Source organism: Microchirus variegatus (genome assembly GCF_963457635.1).
Source record: "Microchirus variegatus genome assembly, chromosome: 1".
Taxonomy (NCBI): Eukaryota; Metazoa; Chordata; class Actinopteri; order Pleuronectiformes; family Soleidae; genus Microchirus; species Microchirus variegatus.
The window spans coordinates 4,064,697-4,076,508 of NC_139802.1; the positions used below are offsets into that span (position 1 = coordinate 4,064,697).

At 45.1% G+C, this 11,812-nt stretch overlaps 1 protein-coding gene across 1 annotated transcript in view; it reads right to left on the reverse strand.

Annotated features, from left to right (window-relative positions):
• Window positions 1-2,135: 2,135 nt before the first annotated feature.
• efna1b (ephrin-A1b) overlaps window positions 2,136-11,812 on the reverse strand; it is a 10,316-nt gene continuing 639 nt past the window's right edge. Inside the window, exons 2-4 of the mRNA XM_083899434.1 lie at window positions 4,073-4,368; window positions 3,783-3,971; window positions 2,136-3,635 (exon numbers count right to left, since the gene is read on the reverse strand). Of these exons, the coding sequence (XP_083755560.1) occupies window positions 3,514-3,635; window positions 3,783-3,971; window positions 4,073-4,368 (607 nt within the window). The 3' untranslated portion in view covers window positions 2,136-3,513. The remainder of the gene's footprint in view (window positions 3,636-3,782; window positions 3,972-4,072; window positions 4,369-11,812) is intronic.

The window sequence follows — 11,812 nt, forward strand, 5'->3', positions numbered from 1 at the left end:
TTTCACACACAATGTTAACATGTGAGGCCACACGGTTGGTGGAGCGGTTAACGCTCAGCATGAAGACCTGAGTTTGCATGTTCTCCCTGTGTGTGTGTGTGTGTGTGGGTTTTTCCTCCCACAATCCAAAAACATGCAATATGGAGATTAGGTCAATTGGACACTCTAAATTGGCCATAGGTGTGAGTGTGAGAGTGGACTGTTTGTCTCTATGTGTCCCAGTGATGGACTGATATGTGATATGTCTGGATAAAGCGGTAGAAGAGGGATGGACGGAACTTTAACATGCTCATACCAGACATGCCGATGAACAGGAGAGCAGGAGAAACCTGTTTGTGCTTCAGTTACATGAGATACACTGTGTTTATAATGACAGTGTGACGGCTTCCGTCTTTAAAATTTGTTTCTTGTTTTTTAAAAGGAAAAACAAAAACCCCAATGTCATACAATTAAGGGTAATGTTTAAGCTTACGTGGTGTATTCAGAAAAAAAATCATCTTTTAAACCATCTAACAACGGCTGTCATACCATTTAGCAAAGTCCAGGTAAACTCAAATTGAATGCTAATCACCTGAAATGTCTGGGGTGGACGAGGCTTCCTGAACCCTCACTGTGAACGTCCTTCCACAGCTCCTCTTTTAAATTGCTTCTCTTTAAACATCAGTCAGACTCGACCTTTAACAAACGTCTTTTTTTCCCACCTCTCTCTTCTTCTCCTTCAAGTTCCTGTTTGACATTTCCTTTATTTTATTATTTCATTTTCATGTAATTATCTCTTAATGTCAATTCTGCACGGGCACGGAACAATATCACTTTTCGGGTTATATACTTTGTACCTTTTTCGATATGAAAATTGTCTTTTTCTTGATGCATGGTGAAGCACTTTCATGTCCTGTGAGTGTCTCTTAAACGAAGTGTCTGTAAATCTGCCTCCATCATATGTGTAAGAATAATGACATGTTCAGAGGTGGAAAGTAACGAAATATTTACTCAAGTTACTGTATTGAATACTTTTTTTTGTGTATTTTGTATTTTTAAATCCTATCCGTTACTGAGTAAAAGTAAAAATTCAGCACAATGAAGACCTACATGTGATTAGTTCGCCAAAAGGGACGCAATATCCTGTGTCGCGCCGGGCGCGTGAGCTCCAAAATAGTTTTGGATTTTTGACCCCTTGTCATATTTCTACTACCCTCACACCTCACGCAAAGTAACTAAGCAACTTTTACTTAAAGTACATTTCAAATGGACTACTTTTCACTTCTACTTGAATACATTTTCAGATGACTATTTTTACTTCTACATGAGTAATATTTCATCAAAGTATTGGTACTTTTACTTGAGTACAATATTTTAGTTCTTTTTCCACCTCTGGACACGTTATTTGCAAGGAGATGGTTTTAAATGTGTTCACACACTGCTATAGGACATCGAATTGAACACAAACAGTACTTTCATTCTCGCCGTGTTCGGTCTGTTCCCGTTTAAAGTGGCACTGCAGAGGTGTAGTATCAGCACACAGCGAATTTAAAGTATGACGCGGTCGTGGAAAAAACAAACGCCTCCGTTTCATGTTCTGGTTCGGCGTGCATATACGTTGCACGGTTTTACACGTGACGGTGACTTTTGACAGTTTTCAGTCAGCTCTGAGGTGGACCCGTGCACTCTGCACCTCTTCATTCCGACATACCACTGTGCAGATGTAAGACGGATGTTTCGGCTTCATCCTCCACAGAGGATGTAAGGGGGGACGAGAGAAAGTGAGTAGGCGAGAGTGACACCTTTACACCTAGTTGTCAGTTTGCTTGTGGGCCTCTCTCCTTGCACTCTCCCGCGCTATTGCTCCTTCATCGCCAGCCCCTCCCCCCCCCCCCCCCCTTGGATCTTGTGTTTGGTTTTCAGACTGAAATCTCACCCAGGACCAGGTCTGTCGCCAGGGATAAAAAGAAGTGGGGATGAGAAAATAGAAGCTGGGGAAGACCCGAGTGTGGAAATCTCAAGAGAGGCTCCAGAGATTTCATCTGGCCAAGGAGCTGTTGCCAAACGGCGTAATCCATCATAATCTCAGCAAGATTTCACACATAAAAGCTAATAAAAAACACAGACATTTCTGGTTATTATTTCATCATGTTTTTTAATTCCTCCAAAGATTATTTCACATCTTATAGTTTTTTTTTTCTATGTACAAATTTACATATAAACATTTACAAAGTTTAACAAGAAAAAAAAACAACAAGTGTATATTGTGTGGGAAGTCCCTTCAGTTTGAGGTTTGACAATGTGCAAGTTTGATCACATCTGCAAACACCAGCCAGTGTACCATTACCATGATACTGCACAAGAGGCTCGGCTCCCTGACACTCCTGACACTTTAAGATTCCACCAGTTGTGTTGTGACTGCCAACAAACTCGACACAACAACAAGAGGGGGGGGGTTTAGAATTTACAAGATGACACAAATGAAAAAGGTACAGTGTGTAAAACGTTGCACTCCCTCACTCTTCCTCTCCAAATGGGTTGGAGGACAGTTGTGCAGCCTCGAAACACAAAAGATGTTATGTTATGTCCAATTGAAAGCGACTGTAAAAACATGGTGGTCCAAAATGGCTGCTTCTGCAGAGCTGCTCCCGATATGAATAGAAAAGGCTCATTCTGTCGTAATGTGAAACAATAATTCATACAATCAGGGTGCTATAGTCAAATTTTACACACTGCACATTTAATTGCGTTAAATGCGTTTTTTTTATTTGGTATTGATCACTTTGGCTTTTTTTTTCCAATATCAATGCAAAATATGTTTGCTGAGAACCAATAGTTTGAACGTCTCTACTAAATGTCTACTTTCTTTACATTCTAGAGTACCTTTGTCACGTTAAAGTGACGCTTTGCCAGACTTACAGAGACACAACAGGGAGCCAAGTGCTACATGACAAAAAAAATACGGCGTGATGCGCTGTAGAACACTGTGGCAGTAGCCAACAACATTTCAAATACACAGTCAATTGTTTCTCTACACGAAGAGGAAGAAAAATGACATGAGCTGTTTGAAATCGGTAATACAACGCACAGCTGTACCAGCGGGTGTGAAAATCCAGGCACAGCATAGTAATGCGGATCGTGTTAAAGGATAAAAGTATCGAGCTCCTCTTGTCGTCTCCTATCCGACGTTAATTCGTGTTATTCAAGTGTTTTGATCAGTGTGCGTCCAGTTTTGTTCATTATGACAAAAAAAAAATGTGCATTTCAAATGTTCAAAAATGAGAAATCCATCCTCGTATATAAAAAAAAACAATAACAACACACACACACACATTTTTGAGGTCTTCTTCTTCTTCTTTGGAACGATCCACATTCCACGTCCACGCACACAAACACATCAAACGAACACACGCGCACACACAGACAGCACTGCTTGTATAAAAAAAAAAAAAAATCTGTATAAAAACAATCTCTGAGTCTTCATGGTCCCAATGACCAGCATTGGCTTAGCATTGTCTCTGTTGGTGGTTTGTCTTAGTGCAGCATCAGCGCTAATAAGACCGGGATTATGGTGAAGAAGAGCGAAAAAGAAACGAGCTGCGCCGCCGAACTGCCCACGCTCCTCTGGACGTTTGGCTCCATCACAGCAGGGTCATCTGAGGAAACAGCAGAGGGAGGGAGATTAGGTTTCAGATTTCATCAGCTCAGTCACAGATAACACACACACAGTGCGTATTTGTCTTAGACGCATCCCTGATGGGACTATTTTGCATCCGTCTAGTATTTTGTATGAGACTCCTCACCTGCTGGGAGCCGGTTTAAGGTGTTGTGCACTCCTCCGGCTGCAGGGAACTTCACTTTCCCTCCGTCCTGGCTTTTCACCGCCTCCTCCGTCTTGGATTTGTCCAGGTGAGATTTCCCGGAGCCTTTGTTTCCGACGACGTCCACTCTCAGCCGCAAACACTCCTGGCCGTGGTGGTGCATTGGCTTGGCTGTAAAAAAAAAAGGTCAAAAAGAGGTTTAATCACTCACGTCTGTAAAAAAAAAACCAAAAAAAAAAAAACGTCAGCGGTTCACTGGAAATGACACTTACAGATATAATAATAGCTCTCTCCCTGTCGGAACTCCTTGCCCAGGGTGAAGGGGGTGAAGCGCTGGAACTTCTCGGAGAATTTCTCCGGGGCGTGCGGAGCGAAGGGCCGCGAGCACTCCCAACGCAGCTGGTCAAAGGAGTGCGGTTTGCACACCTCGTAGTCCTCCCTCTCCACCATGTACAGCACGTAGCGCTCGGCGGCGTGCGACGACACCTCGCCGTGGGCGTAGTGGGGACAGATGATGTCCAAGTAGTCGTTGATGCTCACTTCCGCGGTGTAATCGTCCCACAGGAAGCTGCAGGGAGACAGGAAAAGAGGAGGTTACAGACACATGTTGTTTTTTTGTTTTTATTTCAGTATGAATTACTCATGCGCACATCATCTGCTTACACACGCGTCCGTCACGCGCTCGTGCGAACACGCGACACGTGCTCATGTGTAATCACGACGGACAGTCGCGGTTTAGCGGTAGAGACGAGACTTAGTCAGACAAATAACATGTGTTAACACAAGCTGAGCCGATAAGGTGCCGCGCGAGAGTGTGTGCGTCGACGCGTTTCCTTGCGCTCGTGCAAACTCATCACTGCGACGGAATTAGAAAGCGCCCGATCAGGTCGGACTTGTTCGCTTGTTTTTCGACCAAAGGGCGAAAACACATCTTCGAGGAACTCCTTAAGCCACACACACACACACACACACAAACTTATTCTCCTCTCTACCCCCCATTTTGGCTCCACTTCACACCTGATTATAAGGCAGAAAACGACACAAAATCATCCTCACAAACACAAGTCTTTTCACCGCACGTCCACTTTTCTGACACTTTCATTGACACCATCGCCGTCTCCGTCTCGCTCACACTTTAATTTTACCGTCTATCAGTATCTCTGCCTCTCAATTTCGTTGATTTCATCAAAGACAGAGACACAGTGGGTGGAGACAGCCGGGCTCCTGCTCCCTGACTCTCTTTTCATCTTTTCCCTTCATTTAGTTTTATGGCTCTTTTTCAGCCTTCTCGTCTCCTCTTTGCTCACTTCCTCTCCCGGGTTTCTTCCTTGGTGAAAAAAAAGTGTGGAGTCACACTGGAGATTTATCATAACAGTGCTCAATGAGGGTCGAACAACAGGGTTCGACTTCTACTCATTTAATTAACGGAGTGGAGAAAATAAAAAAAAGATTTGTTAGACAATGAGTGAATTAAAACTATGTTTGCTATGATATTCATATCAAAAATATGTTTTTCCTTTAAAGTAATGTGATGTTGACTGATTAAGATTTTGTATTGACTATTACATCCTTTTAGACTAAGTACAGCTTGTGTATAAGGGCTGCAACTAACTTTTATTTTCATAGTCAATGAATCTGGTGATTCTTTTCTTGATTTATCAACCACTTCCATAAAATGTTGAAAAACGTTCCCCAAACCCTCAAAATGATGATGTTCTCAAATGTCTCGTTTTGTCCACAAACCAAAACCAATTTGTTTTAACGATTCCTTTGTTATACGGAGCGAAGAAACCAGAAAAGATTCACATTTAAGAGACTCAAACCAACGACCCGATTGACGATTCGTTTAGTAAATCGCAGGCCTACTCGGCTCATGTCTGCCGTTGTTTACGTACACTGTGAGTGTGTGTGAGCGTCTCTGCATCAAAGTATGCTGTGGCTCCTGTTGTTGTGGCTTCTGTCAGGACCCCCCTGGCCTAGTCACAGACACACTGGCTCCAAATGTGGGCCTCTGACCCCTCCTTCCTGCCTCTGTGTGTGTGTGTGTGTGTGTGAGTGTATTAACTACTTCTATCCTACCTGTCAAAACACGCTTTGTTCGCCGAGCACAGCCCTACACTTGTTATGCAGGGCTAATAGCGCGATCACAATCCTCCACTTAAAAAAAAAAAAAAAACTCCCTCTCAGAAAAGGCTCTTTATAAGACACGGTGTGGGTGTGCGCACACCTTTGCTTGTGTGTTTACATGCGTTTTTGCGCTAAGTGTTGCAGTGAAAGTAAAGAAGGAACATCTGTTGCAACCTAATTGGCCAAAGTAATCCCTGCTCTCCCCTTCTTCTTCTTCTTCTTCTTCTTCTCTTCCCTGTTTTCTTTGAGTAAAAACCAGTAATAACAGAGTAAAGAGGAAAACAAGCTGCTCGAGGAGCTCTACTGGAGTGGTTCACATTGTGTGACCTGCATCCTTCACCCTCACACCGTGTCCTCGTCAGTGGCCTTTGCCGCTCTCCGCATGAAAAAAACAACCAAGAAACAGATTCTGTTGCTAATTTCATTCATGGTTCTCATGTTTAAGAAAAACGCTCCTATTATCCGTTCCCTCACCTCCTCTGCCACCCCCCCCCCCCCCCTCGTCTCCTTCATTGGTCTGGCTAATTAAAAGCTGTTAGGGGTCTGGGGGCCAATGTGTTCTGCAGAAAAGGAGGGGAGGAGGAATGAATAGGGTGTAATTATACTCTCTCTCTCTCTCCCTAATGCCTGAAGGCCACAGGACCCCTTCAACCCTTGTACCTTACCCCCCCTGTGGAGCTTTCACTGCCCTAACTGCTGCGGATGTATGTGCTCATATAACTGTCCAGATTTATATCGGCTTTAAAGATACAATATGTAACATGCAACAAAATGACATAGTGTACGTTTAATTAGGCTCTTTCCCATGCATGAGGAGAGTGAACTAGGTCAGCGCTGAAAACACAAACCCTGTCGTCTTCACTCACACACTCGCTACCTTCTCTGTCGTTAGTTATCAAAGCTCCTCCGACGCTCCTCCGCGTCCTCCCTCCCCGCCGACTGGCGGTTCTCGGAGGAGAGCGAGAGTCGCGCCGACGTTATGGCTCACGTTGCGTGACTGAGAGCCAGGTGTTGCGAGAGAGTTGCTGCAAACCTACTTTCCTCCTCTTCCCGTGTGTTGTTTTGCCTCAGCGTAATTTTGTGTGTGTGTGTGTGTGTGTGTGTGTTTTCACGGACGAGGGATTCTCCGAAGACCCTTATTAAGGGCGTCCCGTGCCTCGGGCCGGTGAACACATCTGTTTATCGAGGCCTGCCGAGGCCTCTTGTGTGTGTGAACGCGAGTGTGATTTCTTGCATGTGACCGAGGTGTGAATAAACAGCACAGGTTGAAGGTTGGGCTGTTTGTCACTGTGATGCTACTCTAGCTTTTTGCGTCACTGGGTGCATGTGTGTGTGCGTGCATGTGTGTGTGCATGTGTGTGTGTGTGTGTGCAGTAAGGGAATAAACAACTAAAATAGTTGTAGTCCTGGTGGATATGTCAGTAGGTGATTTGTCCAACACTTTGCTCTCCTCGCTGGAGCTTTGATGTTGAACCATTGTCCTTGCACTGCCTTCTTCCTTTCTTTTTCCTGCTCTCCCTCTTTCCTCAACCCCCCCCCCCGACAACACTGTCATTCCTCCATTTGTCCCCCCCATGCTCACACACTGGTTTCAGTCAAACAACTGACGCAGTCGGTTCACTCTCCCTCGCTCCTCTCTCTCCTGGGAGCCTGGGTTTCAAACTGGCAGCCCGGGTCAGGGGTTAGAGTTCAGAGTCGTAACTTCTCACACACACACACACACACACAAACACACACACACACTGCCATCTTAGTCAGCACCGAGGATACTTCTTTTACTCACACACAGCACACTAACCGGGCGAGTCAGCACCGCTGAAACACTAAACAGATGCACCCCCCCCACCACCACCACCATTTGCTCGGCAGGTAATCAGGAGTATGTGTGTGTGTGTGCACGCGCTGGAATGTCACAACGGGGCCTGTGGTTTTGGCTGAACAGCGCTCTAACAAGGTGCGCTCATCAGATTTCCAAGTCGCAAAACTTTACACACATTTAATATCCTTTTAATACTCTATTCATTTCCTGCGGTATGGCAGGTTCACGCCTCGCTTCACCACGCCAACTGTGGAACTGTCAGTGCTTCAAACGCTAATTTAATATCGTCCACAAAGTGTCCGGCTCAGTTTATTCTCTATCTTGTTATCCTGAAAAACCGAATTCAACATTTACCGATTGCTGTATCCCGAGAGCCATTTTGTGCGCGGCATAATCTGATAGAGAAGACACTGAGAATCCCTTTGGCCCTCGCAAGATGAAAGCTTTAAGAACCGCCGTTCTTGTTTGACTTTATTCAATTCCAAACTCCGTCCCTCCCTTCATCCATCACTGTCCACTCTCTCCTCCCACCGTCTGTCTCGTCTTTATTCCTCCAAACGAAGCCCCCTCCCCCCCCCCCATACCGATCCACTATTTTGTCCTCTTTCTTAACACGGACATAATATACCAGGGCTCTTCATCCAGGCTAATTTCTCAACACAAATCCTTTTCTGTAGTTCACCCTTTTCTCACCCTGTGCCGGGGGCCCCTCCTCTTCGCTGCACCCAAAATCTTTTCACCCTGTACCCCATTCTGTAGCCCCCCCCCCCCCCCCCCCCATTCTGCCTGTGATGAATAGAGAGTTTAATACGTTTGGGGGCGTTAATCTGTGTCGAGGGAGAGGGAGAAAAAGTCCAGTCAGACTTAAAATTAGCTTTTTTTTGGGGGGGGGGGGGGGAGTAAATATTGGACTAAATGATATTAAACAAAACACTTGTGCAGCAGTCTGTCTGTTATTAATTCTATCCTTTGGGGGGCGATGGTGAGCTAAGAGTGGACATCAATGTCAAGGTATGCCTGAAATGCTGTGAATGAGCACTGCACGCATATATGCACACACACACACACACACACACACGCATACAATGATAACGCAGGCCTCTTTAACAGAGCCGGGGCTGAGAGGTGCTCTGTTTGACTCCGGTGGAAAACTACTGGGGCAAAAACAGAGGAAGGTCTGTGAGAATGAGGGGGGACTGGTGGGGAGAAGGGAGACGGGAGGGGAGGAGGGGAGGAAGTCTGGACCACAGATAAGGAAGCAAGAGGAAGAGCAGAGAGAAAAACAGAGGTATACACAGATACGATGACAGGGCAGCAGGACGTCTACAGGCCCGTGACACCGCCCGTATTAAGTTATACAACGTAGTTCATAAACATGCATCAAAAGGCCCAGATGCTGCTGTGTGCGCTACGACGCCTGAAGGGATCTGCGGACATTTAATTATGAGGGGTGTTATATCAGAGTGGAATAAACACAAACGTCCTTTTTGCCATGAAAAAAAACAGGAGCTCTGGCAAATGAAATAGAGATTTCCCTGCATGTTCTGATGGATTCCATATAGGAGATTATGGTGGGAATGACACTTTGACAACCGGGTTTATTTTTATCTAAATGTGGCACAGACTGTAGAGGTCATACTGTGATGAAACAGACAGAAGTTACATCACAGGCTCACAGCAGCATATATATATATATATATATCTATGCACAATAAAGCCAGATGGATGATGGATTTATGTCTATGGGTCAGATGGTCAGATTAGGAGCCTCCTGTGTTAGTGCAATCTCTGTTGAGATTACAGGCGAAACAACCAGAGGGGACGTGAGTGGAGGTAAATGAAGAGTGGAAACAGAGACAGAGAAAGAGAGAGAGAGGGAACAAAATGTATAAGATGTATGAGTTGAAAGGAGGGAGGAGGAGGAGGAGGAGGAGGGGCAATTAACCATCCTCACACCAAACCTTAGGCCACATGTATGTGTCTGAGCAGGCCCAGCTCCCATAATAACAGCAAGAGACAGACAGAGGCCGATGTAGACAGAGATAAACCGAATATTGCAGTACAGCAAACTCCTCCAGCAAAAGTGGGAGAATTAAGAGGAAAAAAAAAACAAAAATAAAAGGAGTCAGTGGAGCAGAGTGTAGGCCGCATCCACATCTGTGCCTACTTGAGAAATACACTCGCACAGCTGATAGAGTTGAGGATAGTAACAGCGCCGGTGGAATGCTGGCTGTAACTAATATTAAACACCCGTGTCCTCCCTCTCGCCCCCCAGTGTACGCAAGTGTGACTCACGCATTTATCACACCACGATAAGACCACCTTACTTACAGGAACTGGCCACTCCCCGTTTCAATCGTGACGTGGAGACTCAAAACGCACCACGTAATCACGCACGACTCTCATCTCGGTTCACAACAAAAATAAAAACCTCTGCCAGTTAAAGCACGCCGCGGGGACATCGAGTTCAAACTCTCTCCTACACACACACACACACACTCATAAAGTTGACACAGGCAGAGACATGCGGTTAAATAACAAGACTGGACCAGACGGAAAAACACGTCTCTCCACCTGTCATGTCAGAAAGAGAAGAAAAAAAAGATACACAAACACAGACACACACCCACTGCCATTTAAAACTGGTTTAAGTTACAGAACAGAAACCCTATACAGTATATTGGGATCACACACACACACACACACACACGAATGCCAGACTGTTGCCATCTGGTCACTGTCTTCCATCGATAAGACAAATCACAGCTTCTCACAAATGCACCGAGAAATCAATTAGCATCAATTATCCACAGTTGTTTGCCATCAGAGGCAGCTGATAGATCTCCTGTAATCCTGCAGGAGCAGGTGACTGATTGATCACTGGGGATCATTGGGTAAGGTGGACTGTGGAGGAAACGTACACAGACAAAAGAAACGAGGGACACAAGAGTGGACAAGAGAGGGGAAAGAGGGGGGGGATAGTGGAGGATGACAGAGGAGACTAATGATTACACCAAGTGAATACAAATATATATATTATATTATATGATGCCTTGATCCTCTTAACACAATTTTCAGTCAGTGTCTTCATAAGGCTCTGTATTTCCTCATAACGCTCAAAGTGTGTGTCTGTATCTAAATGGGAGGGAGGAAAAAAGGCAATTAAATGAAAAAGGGATTTGTTTTATGCGTTTCCTTTAATAATGCAGCTTGAACAGCACTAATCTGCCTAGACCACACCAGTTTTCCACCTCTCTGGCTTTCTTTGCGTCTCTGTTGGAGTCAAAAGCTCTGAGCTCTTGACCAGAAAAGGTTTCACGTTTCCTTCTGAGAAGCTGAATGTCCACCCTTCCATGTCACCTGTCACCTGTGCTGTAGTTCCTCCCCCTCTCTGTGTGTAGTGAGTCAAAAGTAAACTTCGGGTGAACCAAAACCCAGGCTGCTGAGTCACACGCGGACTAACCCATGACACAAGCACTGACGACAGGACTTTCCATTTGACTCTTCATCCAATTATTAGGACAATTGTTTTTCTTTCCAGCCCCGTGCGCCTTTTGTCATTGTTAAAGGGCAATTAGAAGAGCGCGTAATGTAATCAAGACAAGAGAAAAGGGCTGTAATGGCTTTGGCCCACCTTTTGGGCTTTAATCGATCTATCTCAGTGGCAGAGAGGCGAGGACGCTGCTTTAGTTTCAGCTATAAAATAATACTGTCCTCCCAGATCGCTCGCCCAACCCCACGCTAAAAGCTCAATAAATCGCGCTGCGCTATTGCGCGTCTGTCAAACTCCATCGATCCCCCGCTAGAGTGGTCGGGTAGCATTACACTTTGTGACCTCAAAACAAACGACACAGCAATATGTGACTCTCACACACTCTCATAATCATAATCCCCCTCCTCCAATGCAAACAAATCATCCAACTCTTGATTTGGCATTTCTATAAAAGTGCCACAGAAATCACTGCGAGTGCAGTTTTGTTGACACACACACAGGTGCAGACAGCGTCACTGGCCAAGTTCATGCTTGTCAGTCTATTTTTTTCTCCACAGTATGTCTGTGTGTGTA